This window comes from Myripristis murdjan, chromosome 24 (assembly GCF_902150065.1).
Source record: "Myripristis murdjan chromosome 24, fMyrMur1.1, whole genome shotgun sequence".
NCBI classification, from domain to species: domain Eukaryota; kingdom Metazoa; phylum Chordata; class Actinopteri; order Holocentriformes; family Holocentridae; genus Myripristis; species Myripristis murdjan.
The window spans coordinates 18,197,573-18,220,934 of NC_044003.1; the positions used below are offsets into that span (position 1 = coordinate 18,197,573).

At 39.6% G+C, this 23,362-nt stretch overlaps 1 protein-coding gene across 1 annotated transcript in view; it reads right to left on the minus strand.

Annotated features, from left to right (window-relative positions):
- The window catches only part of ppp2r5a (protein phosphatase 2, regulatory subunit B', alpha isoform), a 57,343-nt gene that overhangs the window by 15,823 nt on the left and 18,158 nt on the right, over window positions 1–23,362 (minus strand). The window contains exons 2-4 of the mRNA XM_030046741.1: window positions 11,830–12,026; window positions 617–718; window positions 413–505 (exon numbers count right to left, since the gene is read on the minus strand). Of these exons, the coding sequence (XP_029902601.1) occupies window positions 413–505; window positions 617–718; window positions 11,830–12,026 (392 nt within the window). The remainder of the gene's footprint in view (window positions 1–412; window positions 506–616; window positions 719–11,829; window positions 12,027–23,362) is intronic.

Consider the following 23,362-nt stretch of genomic DNA (forward strand, 5'->3'; position numbering starts at 1 on the left):
TCCCTTTCTCTCCTGAAGAGTAAACAACAGGAAGCTATTTAAAGCTCCCCACGACACACTCACATCATGGAAAGTCAGCCCAGGCACCTCGGATGTGGCCCAGCCAACATTCCAGACTCTGTGGTCCCTGTTAGCTGCTTCAGTCTGCAGCTTCATGAAGAAAACTGCAGCACTCCTGCAGCGGGTGGGTTGTCATGAAGCACTGAGCCAAGACAGACATACACTAGCTACAATGGACAGACGACATGTCTTGGTCCACAGAAAACAGGTGGCTATCCCTCAAAAAATGCATTATGTTTTGGTCATTACTGCTTCAATTTTTATTCCATGTTTTCAATGTTTGAGTTGGATGGAGCCAAGCTGGATCTTTCATCTTGGACAGAAAAAAAGTTGATATAATTAAGACATTTACCTGCAGAACAAACCTCTGATCAATGTAACGTTTTGCAATGCTGGGTTGAAAGTCTGGGTTCTCCAAAAAACGCAGGAAAAATTCATAGACGAGCTGGAAATGAAAGACAAAAAATCATCATAAAACTAACAGCACCATGTAACAATTACAAGACACAAAGAGGGTAAGAGAAATCCACACATGCTGATGTATAGGATTGCTTACTTGTATGTGAGGCCATGCAGCCTCTAGAGTGGGTTCATCCTCCTCTGGGTCAAAATCAGGGTTTTCACTTGGTGGAAGAGTCCGGAATATATTGGTGCTAACCTGTGAGGAAAGAGAAGCTTGTTTAGAGAAGTGCCGTAAACACTAGGTTATCAGCTGTAACAAAACTGGGGTTCACATTCTTAGTAGCAGTATCCCAGGAGAGTATTTCCTGAAGATACAGAAACGAAAACAGAACCCGACATTCAGAGATAATCCATTAACAAGTGAGCCTTTACACAAACAGCCATATAAGCTTTGATGGGACAAATGAATTCCAAAGGTTAAGTGAATAGCATGCTGCATTTATGTGTACATTTGTGTTTGCGTCAACTATGATCTCTTTATTTTGTGGACCAATCCGCAATGCCTTCATTTCAAAATATTTTTTTAATGTCAAAGGGGCAAACTTGACTCAGTTCAATTCTTATGACCAAGAAATAGTCAAGGGATTCAACTGTAAGGGTCCCAAAAATGTTTTTAATAGGAGATGTGTGAAAGCTGGCAAACCAGAATATGTTTTATGGTAGTTTTATTTGACTGCACAACATAAAAACAAATGGACTACAACTGGGCACTAGCTGTTCCTGTAAGGAAACACACCTTCATTTATCAGTGTAGGTGTATCATGGGATGAGAGAAAAATGTGTATCGATAGAGACTTCCCTCCATTGTTTCTACTGCTGTTGTTGCAAAAGCCGCCTTAGCGCAGTATTTTATGCCATTGAGTCGGAGATCCTACTTGGATTATATACAACATTGCTACACGTGGACACTGATAACAAACATACATGGAGGAGTGAGACACAGAGCAAAACTCCCTGCAAACACTCAGATACAGAACAGAACTCAACCTGACTGAGATAAGATGAGGAACTTGGACCTAAAAAGGGGGGAATTCTTTCATTTGTATTAAAGAAATTAGACACCGACCAGAAAATGGTACTTTGTAAAGTATGGTTCAGACCGGTTCCCACGTCAGGCTCCAAAACAACAACCATGAGATGGAGTACAGGGACAGCCAAAAGACGTGAGCAACAGGGAAGGCAAGTGTGAAAACAAAAGTAAACCATAGCTCTGTACAATGTTACTTCAAAACAAAAAGGAGAAAGTGCCTTTCATTTGTATTTGGTTCACAGAATCCTAAAAAGTAGTCATGACATGTATGGTTGTTTTGTATAGACATTATTTTTCAAATTTTCAGAAAACACACTATCGTTTTGTTATGAAGATATGAAATTATCCATATTGTGAAATAAGACTTTATCCAGGTGCAAAGAGTGTGCACCAAAACCTGAAAGAGAGCAAACATTTTGACACTTGTTTGGCATGTTTGGTTGTCCTCATCTGACATAACTTATACTTACAATGTGTGTACAAAAACCTAATTTTGGGAATTTCTTTGGTTAAAAAAAAAAAAAGAAAAAGAAAAAAAAAAGAATGGAAAAAAGACACCTGGAAATTAGCAAGCTCAAATCAGACATACTTGTAATAAGATGGATGTAATAAGATGTAATAAGACCCAAAAAATGTGGGTAATTCATCTATTGGGAACACAGCAGGCTGGGAAAACTTGCTTTTCAATAACAACCAATGTCCTCACTGACCTTTCTATGAAATTAGCATCCAAAAACTTAACTTCAATATATGAAGGGAAGGCAAGTACTTGCTTTAAGAACTACATTCGGAATAATATCTAAAATGTAATCAAGGGATGCTTGCTGGAGTTGTTTTGTTCAGAATGTATGGGGAATTTTTTGTGATCTCAGTAGGGTTTTCTTTTAAACTTGTTCACAATAATGGACTTTATTCACATCAATACTGACAGACCTGAAACACACAAGTGTGCCCACATCTTAAAAAAAATAATAATTCTGAGTACTGTTTGAAAAGTTCACAAAAACAACGGAAATGAGGGAGGTCTGGCCACGGCAGTAAGAGTTTTGTGATTCAAAGAGTATATGTGCAATCACAGTATGATTTTAAAACTTAAATATGGGAACTGAACCATATCTACTGTGGTTCTGGATGCCGATGCAGGTGTTTACTATACCTGAGGCTGGGAAGAGAAACATCTTTGCAAGTTAGGCTATTTGATGAATGCCTTGTTATTCTACAGAGCTGATGATACATGGAAACACACACACACAGGCAGCTCATCGAATTATTGAAGAGGCATACAACCTACAGTGTCGCAAAGCATGCTTCATTAAGATGAGAGATGATGTGTAATGACATTACAAAACAGAGAGGGGATAGATAAAGTCATTACATATTCACATGAATCACAGCTCCCTATTAAAATTCTGTACTGAAGACGATGGTTGTAGTCAGGTCATCATCACCACTATCACACCCTGTTATTTTTAGCCAGGCTAAATTGCAGAGTGACATGCACAGTAGAAGGGAGCGAGAGAGGCTGGCATTATGTGTGTGGGTATACGTGGGTGTGTGAGCACGCGGTCACATATAGGAGTGGGAAAGACAACATCCAATTACCTATTGGCAGCTGGAAAATCTAAATGACGCTAATGGACAAGGAAAAGTGGCAAAGGAATTTTTTTCACCTGACAGGAGCCCAAAGTTTTGACAAGCTGAAAAGCTTCCAGCAACACTTCCCTAAGGAATAGCAGTTTTAGTTGAGCTAGAGTTGAAAAGGATGAAAAGGCTAATAACAAAGCATGGACAGCAATTTATGTATGAGTGAATGCATGTATCGCCTAGAAATAGTAACAACCTTAAAACATGTTGTAATGAAGTTAATTACACAAAGTTAAACATGGTGAAATTAACCTCTAATTTTGCTTTAAGAGACCTGGATTATAGAGCCCATATCTCTGGAGAATCATTTCCAGACGACAAAAATACAGTAAAGAAACAGCCTAGTATTTTATCTTTCTTTTAATCATTTGAGTGTAAACATCTGAAGACAGTTTTCACTGAACCAGGGCTTCTGAAGCGGCAGGATACAATCACACTGGGTTATCACTGCTTTGGTAGAACCAGTAGGTGTTTGTTTGTGTGCATGTGCATACAAGTGATGGTTTGAGATGGAAAGACAGAACTAGCCTTGGCCATGCATAACAGAAATAAAGTGGGTAAATGAAAAATAGAATTAGAGAGAATGATGGTAAAGAAAAACAGTAATTACAGAAAATGGAGGGAGGACAAGCAAAGGAAGATGTTGCCTGGATGCTGACACAGACTGGAGTCTTTTTTAGCGTTCAGATAAGCAACCAGCCACAGATACCTCCTACTCACACCCAGCAGACTGAGAGTGATGAGAATAGCAGAGGGAGCCGGAAAGGAGGCAGATTTACAAGCCTCCAGTCAGGCAGCCATCCACTCTTCACCACCGAGAGACAGTGAAACGTCTGAAGAACATCTTGATGCGTATATATAGTTCATAGTTATGAAGCAAAAGGAAACCAAACATACAAAATTAACACAAGCACATAATAGGTCTGTGGAGTATAGGGCTGTACCCAGCTCACAATTTCTATAGTCAACTATAAAATTGACCTTTCAATATGACAAATTGATTCTTGCAGCTTCGTCATATTGATCCTCCAGCAGTTTGATAGTCCCTACAGCACCTTCTGACCTCTCCAGCTCCAAAGATTAGACCTTGTTCACCTTGCTGGATCCATTTTTTGTGTCCAATGGTGCAATGCCTGCCTTTTGGGATTTTAATAACAAATTCATTCTTTTACTCAGCTAATATTTTGAACTTATACAAATAGATACCAGATAATGACTAAATCAATGTGGTATGGGTTATTACCACTACTGCTAGTGCTTTATCTTTCATATTGTTTATAACAATATTAATACATCTTACTGAAGCCAAACTGTTTTCCTGAGTACTGATAACAACATCTTGGTATCAAATTTGTCACTGAATTCAATGTGTCTAGGTGGGCAAGACAATGCATGCTGGAGAGATTTGAAAGAGGTATATCAAGCTTACACCTTTACAAGATGTAACAGCATCTGTAACTGTAGCAGCAACTATGTTAGTAGAGTGGCAGCTTCAGAAACACTTATTCGATGACAAAACAAGTATCAACATTCAGTGTGGGCGAAATAATACTAAAATTTCATTACTGAAGACTGGAACAAGGTTTCATTTGCAAATGAATCAAAGTTTGACATTTACAGAACTTGCAATAATCAAAGCCTTTATGTGAAACACGTGCTGAATGTGAGGTAATTAGTAGGTAATTCAGCAGTGCAAAAAACCTACAGGCAAACATGGTGACAAAATATAGCATGGATATTTTATCTTCTCTGGAACTGGTCACTATGACAGGATCGTCCACACACTAACCAAAGCCTCTCTGGCTTAATGGCCCTACACATGCATCAAAGTGAGGTCAGGCGGATCTGAAATCCAAGGAAGAGTCAGCAGTACTGTCTTGCGTGGCTTTGCTTTGACAGTGACCAGACCCAAAACCCACTGAACATGTTTGCAGTAGGTTTGCAGTACATTTGCATAAGAACGTTTTATAAAAACTAGCTAAAATAGTGTCAAAATGCTGTCAGCTCTCAAATTTTTCAAGAACTTAAATCAATGCCATACAGCACACAAGCTATGATTTAAGTAAATAGCAGGCGTAAGAAATACTCACAAATTTTGACTCAGAAAATAACACATACATTTTTGAATTCCATTAGAAAAAAATAATATGTAATCTTGTTTGAGAAATGTAATTTCACCAAAAGGTTATAGTTGTTTCTTTTAAAAATAACTAAACAAAAGGGTTCTTGATAACAGAATCAGACATTTGGATTTTGGACCCAAACATAGGTTCACCTTTCTTTCCTCTTCGACAGACAACCAATAATAGGCCAAAAATAAATTCAATTTCATGTGAGGTGTCACTCCTCACGGACACCAGCACTCAGATTACAGCGCCCTCCTCCCTCCATACCAACTGCTTTTCGTCAGCATCTGTAGAGCATGCCGAGCTGATGCTAAACAAGATTTTGACGCAGGTGAATAAATTAAAGTGCTATCCCTGTAAGCTCTCAGTGGCATATTGCTTAACTTTCCCTGATGCAAGCCATCTCATTGGTTTAGTTGTAGTCACATGACCCAGGTCTCAGGGTAGGTTGCCAGGCGGGACATTACACCTCAGTGTGATGCCCATCTTGCCATTGGAGTGGCCTTAGGCCCAATGCTCACACACTCAAGATAAATGCTGAGTGCTGGTGACAACCACTGCCAAGGGAACACATGCATATGTCTAATATGAACTAACTGCAAATTAAAGCCTGGTGTTACCAGGTTTTAATTGTTTGTTAGCAATATACAACCACTTTTTTTCCCACAATGGTCATAATAACCTTTAATTTAGCATAACATCAAAGTATCAGATCCATGAAACTTTACAGTGAATAATATCACGGTCAGAAAAAATGCTCCAGCACATAGTCTCTAGTGTGGTTTATTAAGCTGTGCCTTCCCTGGCCCACAATCTCTGATGTACACAGTTGATATAACATAATGGGTTATGTAATTCACAACACAAACATTATGCATGCCTATTCAATTCTCAACAGTCATCACTGGAGAATAAGGATAGAGCAAACACAAGAGAAAAATCATGGAAGGGTGGGAAAGATGAGACATGCCTGAGAGATTTTCATTGTGGGGATGGAGGGAGAGAGTGGTTATGTATGTGTGTGTGAGCTTGGGGGGGTGTGGGTTGCAATGCAGGGGATATCAAGCAGAGCGACTCTAAGTGACAGTGCTGTAAGTGAAACCAGTTAAGGCTTGCTGATAACAATGGAGGCTGTAGATCTGCATGGTGTAGGTTTGCAGGTGGCACTAGAAGCAACCAACACAACAGTGCTTGAGAGTTGAATGTATTTGTGGCAAACTAAAATAATGCTGTGATTAATCACTGGCTCTTTGGTTCGTGTGTTTGAGTGAAAGGAAGGGTGAGAGAGAGAGAGAGAGAGAGAGAGAGAGAGAGAGAGAGAGAGAATTATTGAGAGTGGGAGGGAAAGTGAATAAAAAGGAAATAATAGCTCAGGCATGCTCTACTCGAATAGCCCCCGTCTTTTTACTCATCACAGACATATTAAGAGGAACAATTCAATCACACTGATTGAGAGAAGGTTTTTTCCCCGCCAAAATATGCCACTGATAAGAACAGAGTGGCCAAAAGAGGAAAACCCCAGGGTTAGATTGATGAGAAACCTGGCTGTTTGTACTCTTAACAATCTCACTGATCAAAGCGGTTCTCACTGCAGCAGCATAATGGACTGCACTTTTAACACCCACCTCTTCATTACCATGTGATGCCAAGCATGAAGTATCCGGAAGAGCTATTATCAACTGGGCTGTCTGATGGCACAGCTGTTGTTTGTCTAACCTCATTCAGAGCCTTGCTGAGAGTGCAGAACCCTGACTTTCACCTGGGTCTGTGCTCTTGAACTGGACCATTGTCCCTCTGTTCTGACTTACATGGCTAAGATTATCAAGAATGCCAAGTCTGCAGAAAAGTGGACTGAAGTGTAAACTGGAGACTGTCTCTGGAATTGAGAATTATCGCCTTGCAATTGCTCAGCAAGGTTGATGGTGGTGGTACTGGAGTGGCGTATATTTTATTTTTTTCATCTTTTAGAATCAGAAATACCTAGCCACTACCTGGTGCTATTACACCTGTAGTGTTGAAACTGCCACTGTCATTTTCACAAAAGTAGCTGCCTTGAACTTTTCTTTCATAAATATAAATTTACTAATAAATAGGATGCAGTGTTATATGATGCATGGGTAGCTAAGAGTTTACAACAACGAGAATAAAAATGTCTAAAGTTCCTGTAGAAAAGTTGTTATCAGTTGTTACTCTGAACAAAAAGAGTACGGTACTGGTATGTGTGTGACAGTTGGACAGAGGTGATGTTTGCTGATAGTGGCAGCTGGTTATTGTGGAAACAAAGTGCACATTGCAGTGTTTCCCATAAATAGGGTTTATCTGGGCAGCCTGCCCAAGGAGGATTTCTAAAAATGCTTTTCTAATTTTAATCTCAGGTTTGTCAAATTGTCATCACATTATAGAGAGATGGCTGTCCAGCTGTCATTAAGTGATGCACAGACCACAAGCACGCATTACATAGGCCCTCTCATTTTTTTGGGCTGTGCAACTTCATATACAGTGATATACTGTTTGCCCAAAGATAGTCTATATAGGGAGCTATTTCAACTACTTCATTGGTGAAAATGACCAGAATGTGGTTAGGAAGATGCACATTTCTATGTGCTGAGATGACTGGATTTTGAAACTATTTAGGAATTAATGTTTTTGTTTCTCTGGTTATGCAACCAGTCAACACCACTTAGCCTCAATTCTACCGGAAAGCTTTGAAAATTGCATCATTTTGCAACCACTAATTTAACCACCAATTTAACATCATCTTATAAGTATGTCTACATTATAACTAACAGAAATGACAGTAATTGTTCTGTTAATCCTTAACATTTGGAACTGAATGAAGTAATCTTTTTAAATTTAACCTGACTGGCTGCTATATATTCCATTCTGTTTAGCAAGTGGTCAGCACTGACCCCAATGCCCAAAAGACCATGTAAGACTCACAGCAGTCAATGGCCATGGTTCAGTTTTTTCTCTCTATAGGCTTTAGTTTGCTCTTTGACGTTAACCTTGGGCCAATGAACTTATCAGGGATTCATCTGCCATCTTCAAAGAGACAATGTTTGTGTATTTTACATAATAATAAGACAAGTAACAGCACCTGCATTGCCTGAGTAGTCTACTGACCTCTTCCCACCCAAAGTACCCAGTCCATGGAATATAATTTGCTTGCTCATAGTCAACTCAAACAAACCTAATGGCAAGACAAAAATTCTCTTCAGCTGGCTCCCTTAACTATAGTTTTTGTTTTTAATGAGCAGCTCTGTAGTTATGCATCTGTCAGACTTTTCTCCACTCTTGGCTCTAGTGTTATCACTGCAGAGAAAGTAGCTTTCCTCCCGTACCATTGCACCCGATCCAAAAGAGCCTCCCTGTTGCTTAAAGAGTGAAACATGAAATGTGCTCCAAATTTGCATGTCCTAACAGAGTTTGTAAACAGCAACATCACACTTTTTAGTTATTGTAGATGCTTAAAACCAGTCATTTATCAATGGATTCCATTGTAGTTTAGGATAAGTAATTAATTCATAATCCAACTGCAACATCTGCAACTTTAGTCTTCTGAGACTGAGGGTTTCATCTTCAATCTATAATTTACTCTTACTAACCTGTACCAATGTGCCTATTCATATTCCAGTTATCTGAGCTTAACACAACTCAGTATTAAACTGGAAAGTAAATCATTCAGTAACATTCCCTTGTTGAGGAAATAAATAGGAAACTTTGCTGGGCAAGAATGGTTTATTCTGCAGTGCTTTGTTGTAAGGTCGTGTTTACAAAAGCAGAATGACTATCATAATGGGTTCAAAAAAAGATCCCTGAAAGAGTAAGCTGTTGGATATACAAGCTTAATTTATCGTGGCTCTCTTCTTCTTGACTGTTTTTTTTTTTTTTTTTTTTTGCTTTTGACTACACACATTTACAATCACTTACTTCACACTGCTTTCAGTTTTCAGTTTGTATGCAAAGTATTAATGCACCTTGATAACAAAACCTAGAGAGACAATGTGACATAGACAGAGGGGGCTTCCATTTTCCTGAGTCAATAGTTGGAAGGTGTGACTTGGATTATTACCTATAGCCCATTAGTAATCTGATATCACTTTGACTCAGCTAAGGATGTGCTCTTCTTATCTATGCATGATGGTAATCTGCAATAAGGAGTGCTTTGTGGCAGTGTTGACCATAATATGGACTATTGTATTCTGAATGTTGTGCATGAATCATTACTGGACTGTGGGAGGAACCTTGGTTCCTCAGGGTACCTGCTGTATGAATGCAAATCTATACCGTGCTGGCCTAAATATACTTAGAAAGGAGGGTGAGTTGGTGGTTAAACAGATGGTCTTGTAACAAGACGCACACAAGGTCAAACCGTACATTACAGAACCCCACCTACTCTTGGAGCATCACTGATGTTGCCACCTGCGATCAGACTTTTATGGTTAAATGTGTACATGGATGTGAATAAAGAATGCTGCTGAACTGTGTGATATGACAACACATTTCTTTTTTAAGTCTGGGGCTTCTCTTATGCTTATAATGTACCAATCAATTTACTTAGTACATTCATGGTGAGGCCAGCCTAAATGAGCATTATACCTTGGCTGACATGCAAGGACATGGGTGTCATGTGGAACAATGAGCTTGCCCTGCCAAGTAGGTTAAACCTAAATGACACGACAGCTTGTGTTTCCTTTCAGCGAGAGACCATTTTAAAAGTGTGGTGAACAAGGCTGTAGTAAAGAAAACAATAGCATATTATAGAAAAAAAAAATCTACCTCTAGAGGGCTGACGATCCCTATGTGGTATGCCACATAGTTCACAAGTTCTAGTGTCTAGTAAAAGTCTCATCTCAAACACACCTCTTCACTGAGTGACTTTCTGATGGGTTACAGTTCTGATAGATTCCCATGCATGATGAGCATAAAATGTGTTTCCAGTATCCCAATAATGAATTTGATTCATGAGGAAAGAACCCTGAAGCTCGCAGCACACTGAGGTGCATAACGCAGAAGTGATCATACCAGACAGAGATGTCAATCAATGACACCACACCTACTGGTCCCTGAAATATCACATAGCACAGACATGCATCGCCTGAAAGTTTACAGCAACTTGTCATGCCGGTAAAGCATTGTTTAAGATGGCTTATAACTTTCTGCAAATGTGTTCTGTATAAACAAGCTTTAGGCTTTGCTAGTGGGCTAGTGAAGGGGGCTAACTGGATTGCCCTAGTTTGACATCCGCTCCAACAGTGTAGGTTAAGACAAGGGCAAAGCAACAAATGTGATTAAAGGGAGTGGGTGAGGAAGATTTATCGAGCCCTATGTCAACCCCTTCCTTTGAATGAGAATATACCGAGTGTGTAGGCAATCATTGGAACAAACATAATCTTAAGCATTCTCTAAGAAATCAAATGATTTATAAGCATGTAGGAAGGGATGCACATTCAGAGCTGCCAGTTGGTTGTTAAATGTTTCTTTCACCCTGCCCCTTTAAAGAGCACAATCTCAACTCTTTTTGCTTTCCTTTTATGGCATAAACCTCTCCAAAGGTTTTGTTGTTGAAACCTAAGAGACTGAAGGTCCTCTTTTGAATCACACTGAATTCATGTAATTTTTCATTGCTGAAATGATAAATTGCTTCAACATCATCACTATTACATGGAAATCTGAATTGCTGACAATGCAAAGGACACAAACTACAGTAAGCTAACTGGCCTATCAGTCATGGCTAGTATTTTCATTAAACAGATGTAAAATGGTAAGTTGAATTTCAAGATTCTGAGTGACACAAGAGCTGGATGCATTTTGAATTGGGAGGAATAAATTTATAAGGTAATTAACAATAAAAACCCAAGGCAGCAATCCAAAAAATGTAGTTTAGTATATTGGCGTCAACAGAAAGGAAACCTGTCATGCTGTCTTCATGCTTTCCTCATCCCAAGTATTTGATAACTATTTTGTGCTGCACTGGCATAAACAAGGGGATAATAATGACTTACTTTCATATTTACTTAAGTTATCAGACAAATGTTGATGTAAATGCTTGATAATTAAAATTTCAAAAAAGCGTGACAAAATTAAGATAGGAGATGATGAAGTAATTACTTAATTAACTACCTGCAGTGCAATCACTTGACTGCAGAACAACTGGATTATGCTGCATGAACAGTTTGGAACAAATAGTCATATTTGTTCCAAACTGTGGAGCAACGTTATCTAATCCCTCATGTTATGTGGACACAAACTTCAGTGGATTTTAACTGATGTAAGGATGAGTAGATGACCAAATCTTTTTGGCTGAATGCAGTTTGGCCTGTTGGCAATATCAAACAACCCTCAACATTACTATAACAATTAATGCTAGTTCAGGATTATTTTAGCATTCAGAATCCTGATGAAATCTCTCTGTGGCTTTGGAATCATTCAAATCCACAACTGCAAATTCATTTGCACTTTCAGGTCTTGGTCTTTGCATACAGTAGACTAGATGTGTGTCCTCACCATATTGGTGATCTCTGGGTATGCAGACTCCACCAGCACCCCCCTGTTGGTGGAGACGTAGTCCACTAGCTCATTGAGTGTGGCCCTCTTGATCTCCTTGCTCTTCAGGTCTGTGACTGAGTCCATGAAGTCGAAGAGCATGCAGCACTGCTGGAGCTTCTGTGTGAACAGATCCTGCTGCTCTGTGGAGGGGGCATCTGGAGGCACACAGGAAGGGAAACAGATTGGGTCAGTGTGCACATATAACAGCTAACATCATCTTATGCTTCCATGTTGCAGGAGATGACAGATGAGACAGTTGAGTGGATGCATTTAACCCATAAGTAGTGTGATTTGCTTTTGTTGGAATAACTTTAATAATCACAAACATTGCAGGTTCATACGGGCCTAAAGTTAGTTTCAACCTCAGACAAAATATATTTTACAGCTGTCCTGTCAATACTAACCCTGGATGAAAACTGAGCCAAGATACACTGAAACAGCACCACAAAGCATAAAAGGTCCTCACTGTTCCAATCCACAGGTTTAGGGCACACTATTACATCTCCGTCTATCTAGCTATTTAGCAACACAGACAGAGAGTCAGCCAACCAGACGGATGTATTTTGTGATACAGAGGAAGCCCAGTCATTCCCGGCTTTCATTCTAAAGCCTTTTATGGATTAGACGGTGAGTGCATTCAGGGTTATTAGAGCTGTCAAACTTGACCCCAGCTAGGCTATAAACAGCATTTGGCACATGTCCACAAATGCAGTGACACACTGTACAGTGATGCTCTGTCCCAGCACACAGCACCAGCCTGCAGCCGGAGACACAGCACGCACGCTTTGCAACAAGAGTGTCAGGATACAGCTAAGTGTACCAACACTGCAAGTCTGATTTACAGCCACTCCAGAACTCAACACCCGAAGGTTTGGAGGTTATACAAATGTACATGCCAACAGAAATACATGCCAACTACCTTATGTACTGGGGTAAATGACACTGCAAGTGAGATTTGTTGTTTAAATTATTCGATTTCCATCTCATCAGCGAATCATTATTGTTATCTCCTATCTCTATTAAACTCCACTCACCTGCACACGATGTGACTAAAATACTTCTCAATTCTTTGTATACTCTCCAACAACTCCAACATGTGATAAATGCTAATATGAATACTAACTGATGACTAATGGGCAGGCTATTGGAGTTTATCAAGTACTTATTTGCATCCTGTCCAAATTAAACATGCACTCACACTTAGTTGCACAGACTCACCAGCTGCATAGAGAATGCTGGTAACATCAAAAAAGTGGAGTCAGGGCAAGGCATGTCACAGTGCTCAGTTTACTATTGAGAAGGATTACATTTCTACTGAACAGATACGTCCCCAGAAAATAATGTGGCATGAGGACAATGTACAGACAGGCACAGCCAACAAATTCCCAACAAACTTCACAGCTAATGAAAATGTTCCAGTGGAGTCAAAAGCTGACGAAGTACTGACGCAACTGAACCCTGACAGGTCAGATCATTGGTTGCTGCTGTGAGAGAGGTCGATATCTGAGTGTAACAAGATCTACCCCAGTTGTTAAGCCACTAGTTTGCCTTAATGTCAATTTCCCAAAGTATCACACCTCAGAGGACTCCATATTGAAGGGCATGGCCTGACACCAAACTGGAACAGGAAGGAAAAACCCCCAGGGTTTCCGTTTGACATTTTTTTCCAGCCAACATGGCCAATGGGATTTCTGGATTCCGGTCAAGTAGATCGGTTACTGAACACATTTTAAACCAGCTACAATAAATTTGAAGAGCAATAAACAATAAAAACCAAATGAAAGGATCTAATGAATGAATAGAAACCGCAAATGTCTTTTTGCTGTCACACCCTCCTCTGTCACATCATGCCTCTTCATAGTTTGATTGTTTCTAATACAACTCCTTTTGTATTCATCTGAAAAAAAAAAAAAAAAAAAAAAAAAAAGACCTTTTCTGTTTTGGAAACCAAGTAGTACAGTTACTTTGTACAACAACAACATGAACAGAATATTTGCATCAGATTTTGTTTTTGTATCATAACCCAGCATCTTCGGTATCACAAACAATTTGACTCAATTTTTAATGAATCACCCCTCTCTTTTCCTATTGTTACGAATGGTTCTCTCTGACAGCAACACACTTGTGCACACACTTGTGTACACACGCACACGCACATGGACACGCACACGCACACACACACACACACACACGAAGCATACCATTCATGGTGCTACTCTTAGGACATCACTTGCTTTGTTTACTCCGTTTGAAAATCAAGTCTAATATTAGCACATTAGCCTGCTGGATATGGGATTTGCAGAGCTACCACATTCTGCTCATTCTCAGAAATTCTCTCTCCCTCCACCAGTCATTATTGATCACATCAGCCTGCTGCCCGGGTTAGATATGTACCGGGACTTAAAGGTCAATGTATTTTTGCCATTTAAGTTTTAGGCAGGCCTAAAAATACTTACATGGGCTACACTTCATAAAGGACCCATCATAGAATGCCTGTGCACTTGCTGTGGAGAGGGGGGTTCTGGCTGGAAGGGGAGGAGTACCTTGCGTTGGGTTGGTGGGGTTATTTGACTTAGCTGGAGCTGAGTTTTGGATTTATGGTATCTACTGTGTTTTGTATTGTTTATGTTTACCTGCCGAAGGCCTGGATATGGAAGGTAGCTATGTATTTTGCACATGGCTTGAGACAAAAATATTTTGAAACTGAAACCCAGGTTAAGTTGCTGTCCAGTAGACATAAATGATGACACCTGTCCATAAATTTAAAATAATTTAAATCATCCTGTGGCAATGGGACAGCATTTCAATCACTGTGTCAAACCCATGTGTAACAATAGGCATATCTAACATAATTTTGGCTGGTTACTTTTAAACCCAGTAGCCATCATGGCTGGTGATACAAAAAATCTTAATTTCAAACTGTGATTACATGGCTATGGTTTTTTTGGTCATTTTTGAACTCTTAGACATATTAACACAGACATACTCCTGGTGTAAAGCAGGAAAAAATAACCTGTGTGAAGATGATGCCATGCCAGTAACATAAATGTGGCTAGGCTGGAATGATCCACCTCTTGAACAGACAAATGCAGGCACAAATGCGGGTGAAAAAATGCTTTGGTAGCCACTACAAGCTACGTAAACACTCCTTCAGCTGTCCACTACGGTTACTTTGTAATCTAGAAACACACCACACCACCTAAGAGAGGAGCAGGAGAAAAGCTTAACATGACCCAGTATTTGCACTGTGTAAAGCTGGAGAATGCCTGTGAAAAGAAAAATGGCATAGTAACCATGGTAACCATCTGTGTCAGCAACAAGTTTTGCAAGTCATGTAATATTATTTAATCAGACCATTTATTGATTTATTTATTCATCATAATTTCCGCCAAGAACCTTTTTAACTGTTGGCTGACTGCATGTTTTAAAAGATGGCACATAGCAGCTAATGACAGCCCAGCTTTGGGATGTGAAGTGCGGTGGGTTAGCAGGACACATAGCTCACATTCCTTCATGCATCTGCACACACAGGCATGCTGCAAACCTGTCTTGGTTTTCCAAGACCTGACATGGTTTTCCACACACCTTCTTGCAACTTCAATGCCTGCAATGACGATGGGCTAGGTGTCATCATTAGAGGCATTACAGAATAAGCATTTGTACTTTAGTACTTGAATTAAAAATTAAAATGGTTATGACATGGATTTATGTCATAACTGGAGTAATATGCAAATAAGATAATCACTGGCAAATGTATTTTTGCATCAGTGTGGGGCAAAGAAAATAATTTAAATGATTTACAGACTGTAGGAACAGTCTGTAAGGTTAGTTTAAGCCCTTTTCTCACTCATACATTGCCATTACAGTAAACAGAAAATATAAAGATTACCCATGGTGTAACGCTGTATTACTGTTTCAGCAGCAGTACAGAAACTTCTTTCAACATGGGGCGATGAAGAAACATTTAGAAAATTAATTTTAAGTGAATACTACTCATAGAAACACAAAAAATAAACAGGACAGTGATGTCTTGCTGCTGAGAAAGCTCTCCTGGATGCTTTTGCCACTTCAAGTGTTCGTACATAGAAGTTATAGTGCTGTGATAAGCGCATTAGCCTAACCACCATACTGCTGGGTCGCTGTATAAAATACTCCAACACTTTAGATGAATGCGGGCAGGGTGTTTTAGCTGCAGCTTATTCTCCAAGGGAACATATGCTTTGACTGGGTGCAGCCACTATTGTGATGCTTCGACGCATGTTATGCAAATCGACGTATTTCCATAATCAGTGACATTGATTATGTCATCGAGTTGTTACAGTCTTCAATGTAATGGCTGGCCTTTAGTCATGCCTTTTATACAGTGCCTAATCTGATTCTGAATATGGACAAAGTAGGTGCACATCGTTGCCAATGGAAAGGACATATCTGAGCGCCTCCGAGATAGAAGGACAGAGAATAATGCACTCTGCCTGCACTTTACCTTAGAGTGAAACTCCTTTTCATTTGCGGATCTTAGGTTTATTTTCCTCTCTAAAGCATGCTGCACAATTCTTCCATGGTTAGAGGTTATTAAATTACATAAAAAGACATAACCTTAGCCTCAGTCTCCTGATGCAATCAAAGAGTCTTAGTCTTCCTAATTCATGTAAACAAAACAAAGCGACATTTCAGTTTGGCCTTTCACATATCCAATATGTGTTTTCTTACAGCTTTATGAAGAACCAGAGTTTATGTGAAAATAGGATTTCAGCTATTTATAGTGAATTGTCTTTATCCCCTTATGAGTAGAGATGGTTGGGCTGTTAGATACAGTCTGACATGTATACATTTCCAGATGCACAACTATTTTTGGCTTTCAGAAAGAAAAGAGAAATAGATGCGTTAGTGTAAACAGTCCCCCAGGTGCTCAGAAGGGAAACAAAACATTTACTAAAACCATTAGAATTATCTCTTACAAAGCTATGTGTGAGAACAAAGAAAAATATAGCCGCAAGCAGCAATTCCCAACAAAAGGTAGTCTTCAACTCAATATGACCTTCAGAGGCATTAAAAAAATGCCACATATGTTAATTGCCACAAAGCTGGATTTCCATCCATAATATTTCACATATTTTAGGTGCTTTTCGAAAATTTGATACAAGAACATGAAAATTACTGTGGGTTTCCATCAACCACGTAATGCCAACTATTCTGAAAAATTCAAGTGCAAGCTCAGTTTTAGAGCCAAAAATCACTCCCTCTCTCAAACTGGGACATTTTTGTCTGTTTAAACTAAAAACATATACAACAGTCAAAAGGATGGTGATAAAATTCTAAAAACAAACAAACAAACAAGAAGAATTATAAAAATAAAAAATGCACATTTTTCTGTGGGTTTCAGGTATATTGTCAAATAGTTTGGAAACATTTGATGCAGCACTGAGTGAAAAAGAAAATGGTGTGCATAAAGAAAGAACGGCAAGATGTTCTGGACTGTTTCACCTATCTGAACACTATTTGAAACACTTCACATCTACCATGTAAGATAATGTCTGTGCCATTTTTGGTAGCATCTGAAAGAACAGTTTTGGAGATATAGATGTTAGCTGATTTTGCATATTATCAAAAAAATAGTCACTGACTTCTGAATTGACCATAGTCTGCAGTGTAGCAGAACTTATCACACATCAGTGGATGTACTGAAAATAGTTAACTGTTCTACAAGCTACAGTGTAATTTTGATGATTTCGTTGAATTCTAACTGCAATTTTGATGAAAATCTGTTTGCTAGTAAACCAAACCCCTTTTCACAAAACATAACCAAACTTTATACAATGAATTAGACGTGATCCGCGAACATGTGAGAAAAATTTGATGAAAATCTATGTAGCTGATTCTGAGATTTAAACATGGTTGGTATAAGTTGGTGTAATAGCATCACCTACAGCTGAAACATGAAGCGCTTTGGCACATATGCTCAAGACACACTCAAGAACACGTGGTTTGAGTTTCAGATTGATTTGATAAATGGTTGATGAATCATTGCTGTTTCTATGAGAGTTAGCATCTTGCATTAAATTCCAAAAGTGCAAGTTGTTATGAGAGGCCAGAGATTATGCACAGCAGAGCTGGCGATGCCTGGTCTTACTCCCTAGGACATGTTATTCCAGCACAATGACTTTATTGGTCAAAACTGTGCAAAAACTGTCAGAGCTATGTGGGCATGGACTAGACCACGAGATCCAACCCAAAAGCACTAAATGTGCTGATGTGAGATTTTTCAATTTGCGATGCACGGTTACAGTGTCTTTGGCCAGAATGTGAAACTGTTTCATACAGCGCCACCATCTGACCAATGTTGTGAGCATGGTGGCTGTAGCTTTTAGAAGTCTGGAGACCCAGACTTCCCTCCCATTTGAAATGTGTTATCCAGGCATAACAACTATAATCTTTCCTTGAGTAAGCCTAGGTGCCACTTTTTAAGAAATGCAATCACTCTATATTGCACATCCTGCCTAATGTAGTTTACGTTAAGTTTTAGGAATCACTCAGACATATTTTAATGCAATAGCTTGACATGTAATTCAGTAACCATATATGAACATGACCAGTGGTGTAGTCTAGTTTATTCTAGTGGGTATACGCACGCACACGCACGCACGCACGCACGCACGCACGCACGCACGCACGCACGCACGCACGCACGCACGCACGCACGCACGCACGCACGCACGCACACACACACACACACACACACACACACACACACACACACACACACACACACACAGGCTCCCTTTCTGAAACGTTAACGTTAGCTCCAGCTCTAGTGTCCCCCGAAAAATGGTCAAAAAGAGCCGCTTCGTAACACAGAGAAGGCGACTTTATGAACGGGAAAGTGAACGTTATGTCAAAAAAACATACTGATACGTATCTTTGCGCATTTTTAAGTGGTTATACGGAAATGCGGGACTTTTTTAGTGGGTATACGCAGTATACCTGCGTATCACGTAGACTACACCACTGAACATGACTAAGATCTTAGGAGATACAGACTTGAGAAAACAGCTATATACCAGGTTGTAGTATTATGTCCTGGGGCTGTTAAAGTAGTTCCAACAAGTAAGCTGATAGTTGTACAAGTTAACCCATAAAGGTACCGGCAGTATAACTGCCTGCTTTGGGGGGCAATCACTGTGGCAGTGGAACTGAAATGGACGTATGAATGTGTGTTAGAATTGCGGGGACAAATTTTGAGGAGCTCTCTGTTTTGTATAGAGCCAGGGCTACCAGGAAAGCAGAAAGCATCCTGCACGGCTGATAGTGGAAAAAAATCCTGAGCTGGAACTTTTTTCCGTTGGGGGGGTTGATTGATATGTATGCGGCAAAAGACATCATATAACATACATTATTTGAAAATAACCCTGTTAACTATCTTGTAACTATCTATTGCCACATTGCTGGCATTCTTCTCTATCCAAGCCCAGCGCCATTTACTCTTAACGACCTTATCGACAACTTTGCTGTCTTCCCAGGCTTCATGAACCTGCGGTCCATCCTGTGGGTTGCAGCGTGTCACTGTAGGCTAACAAGGCTCACTTTTGACGGCACATAGAGCGCCTGATTGTCAACACCCAAGTCCCGTCCCTGCCCTACTTCTGATTGACTAGTAGGCCTATTGTTAGTGTGGTTGAGAACGAAAGCTGCACTTCTATTGGATCCAGAGAAATGTCTGTTACATAAATCTGGGCGAACCCCCCCCTTTTTTTTTTTTTTTTGCCAGTATAGGCTACTGCCTTCTAGTCGCCGGTACATGGTACCAAAGGTTAGAACCAACAGACCTAAAAACGCGTCTGTACCAGTAACGACTGGCCTCATTAATAATATTAATATGTTGTGATGATCAATCCCCCAAAACATTAGTGTACAATATTTATTACTTTTGTGGTGAATGTGTATGTCATTGTTTCCGCCTGTTTGTATTCCTGTGTTGTTTTTCTGCTGGCTGTACAACAAATTGCCCCTCATGGGGATATTAAAGTTTACTAAGTCTAAGTTTTCAGTCATTGAATTCATGCGATTAATTTCAGCAATTAATTAATGACACAAACATTTTGAAAATTATGCCAATCAAAATATAAGGACTTCATCAAGACTTGTAGGTAAACTGGATGTATACAGATAATTCCGTAAGTAATAATTACACACATAAACAATGGCTGAAAACTGTCATCTATGCTGTTTAAACAAGGACACACACCCACAGTGTCAGCTGAGACAATGATGTGTTGAAAAACTCTGTTAACTAAAGAAAGACAAAGCATCAACCCTGTTCTGTATTGAGCAACACTGGGCTCCAGATGCAAATTAATGTCACACAGTAACCAAATGTTGCATTACTGTGGCTGTGCAGCCACCATGTATGCCACTTTCTATTACAAGTTTCTGTCATAAAATACCAGCCTGCTGGAAATGGTTAATTACCACACTGGTAGGGCTGGGGCAATAAAACAGTAACAATAATTACCGCAATGTATTTTTCCTTTGTGTGTGTGTGTGTGTGTGTATGAATGTCTGTATGTATGTGCGTATGTATGTATGTATATATGTGTATATATTAGGAGTGGGTACACGTGTGCACGGTTAGCCAATCATGAACGTTTAGAAAAAAACATTAACCATGCACACATTGTTTTTTTTTCATTACGTGACTTTAAGTTCACTCACGAGTGCGATGGCATCCACCAAAAACAGAAGCACTGTTTGGCAGTTGTTTCAAAAAAAGTAAGTGGAAACACTGTCAAGTGTACACTGTGTCACGCTGAATTAAGCGGCTTTCACATAGCGCACGCACGGTGTAGACCTCTGCCGGCACAGCCATTCATTGTGTATATGATTGCAGGGCACGAGGGCACCGCCGCCTGTGCACGCTGTGCCCCAGTTGAAAATTTTTAACTTGGGCGCAGCACCCTGTGAGGACACCTCGCGTCCAATAGGAGAGAATAGTGGATACAGAAAAAAATGTGGCGGATTTTGGCAGAACGGCAAAACAACAATGGAAGAAAGCATCATTGTGGCTGTCTCTCTGTGTGCAAAGCTGTGGGACACCAGACTACAGTCCGACCGTGATCTCATTAAAAAACCCAATCATGGAGAGAGATATCCAACAATTTGGGAATACCAGGTATTTAAAAACTGGCAGAGATATATGATGTTTTTGCTTTCCACATTAGGTGAGATTTTTTTTTTCTGCAATCAAAGACCAATACTGTTGTAAACTGCAGCAAATGATTTACTACACGGTCAGGAGGTGTACGTATTAAGAAATTTAGATGATTGAGATCATGAGATATGCACTACTCTTGCAAAGACAATGCAGTATAGTCATACATTTATAATTCCATGTGAAGTCACACTCACAACAGGTAACAGGTGAAATCAGATGAAATGAGGAAAAAAAAATACAGCCTTCATTCATGTAACAATTTATTAAGAAGCATTAGTTCAGCTAATTCATAAATTAAAGAACGTATTTGCCTATTTACATGGTTCATCCGAAGCTGCTGTATTGTCCGCCAGAGAAAAAGTGTGCCAGAATGGAAAACTACTTCCTTCCTACACACAATTATACAGCACGTGCAGACATTTAGACATATAAACTGGCATGAATGTTGGTGATTTGTAGCCCATCAACACTGTAACTTTACTAAAAACATACAGGCAATATAATTTAGGTCCACAAGAAAGAAAGATTCATACAGGATATATGAAGCATACAAGGGATCAAGTATAAACACTGCCATACAACCTTGCTGCTACTAATTTGATACACTAACATGAACACAGGCACAGCTGCCTTGCTTTTGTTTTTTATAATTAGGATAGCACACATGGCCACCACACAAATGTGGATGCAGACTGCAACAAGCAGATAGACAAACTTACTAATTAAACCCAATTCCCCTACATTTTCTCAGTGTTGGTAAGATGTTCAAAATGGAGTTCATGTTACTTGACAAAAAAATAAAATCCCCTTTTTCTCCATCATTGCTGTAACATTTATTGAATTTATTGTGATTATTCTGAAAGCACACAGGCCCTCTTTATTTCTAAATGGACATCTTTGCCAATTAGGCTTGCTGGTATTTTTTTTAGACAATAAAAACAGAACTCTTAGGCTATCTATAGTTTGTAAGGCTTTAGCAGTGGATTTTGTGTGATTAGAATACATCCTTTATGTTCACAGGCTAAGATACATGAAGAACACAATGGTGTTTATGAAAATGGTCTACTCTGAGGACAATTGCAATTATGCAACCACTTTCCATTTTAGCAACTCATGCTCTTATTGCACAGTTTCTGATGTGCTGTGCACTGGATGGGTGGCTCTTGGCTGCTTTATACTTCACTAGAGGACAACAGTCATGCAAAACACAGGCAGCAGAAATGCAGCACTCTCACGGTGCTATGACATAGTTCTTTCTGAAATTGAGAAAAAGATTGTGGGAGCTGTGGGAAAATTTGCAGCTCACATGTGATGATTAATAGCAAAAGACAATTTTGCTAACTAAGCTCTCTACTGTCACCATGGGGAAAAAACAATCACCACAGTGGTATAAATACTGGGGTTTGTGACCTAGTCATTGTTAAATATACAATAAACATATTTGTATTATAACTGCAAACAGACGCCCACCCTTTCCCAAGTGGTTTTCACTAAAGCCTGTCCTTGCGGTACCCATCAACATTTCATAGAACAGTAGCCAAGCAGAGAGAAACCAAAACAAATCGAAGGTAAGTATGCAGGCCAGGTGACCTCTGCTGTAAACTGTGGGAGCAGTCAAAGCTTGATGATGCAGCTGCCACCTGGTACTCTACATTTCGAGTGTAGACTTATATCCGACATGCAGTCAAACTATCAATGGGCCTCTCCTTTGAGATACAAAACCACATGGTCTGTGAAACTACAAGCCAGTTACTTGATGTTGTAACACTCCTTCTGTTGAGCACAGGCCTAAACATCCTGTTCAGCATGACAAAAAAGACAAAACTGATGATGAAGCTATGCCATCAGCCACTAGCTGTAAAAGCTGAACCAGCTCTCTGATTATTGCTAAAATGGGTCTAAATTAGTGATGCAAATTATCGATGAATTCATTAATCGATAGTTGATTCACTTTATCGATGGATTATCAATTAATTGATAAGCGGTGATTTTCCTTATAGGCTGATAGGCCTCTATTCCTTAGAAAAAAAATGCATATCATATTACTGAATCAAAGATTTATTGTACCGTGCAGGGCGTCTGTGCACGCTGCGCCCAAGTTCAATTTTTTTAACTTGGGCACAGCGCCCTGTGACGACACCTTGGCATGTCCAATTGGAGAGAATAGTGGAATCTGAAAAAAATCTGGCAGATTTTGCCAGAACGCGCCCGAGAGTAATTTCGCATAGGGCACCAACAAGGCTAGAGCCGGCCCTGATGTAGCTAGTTTATCACCTCTCGAAA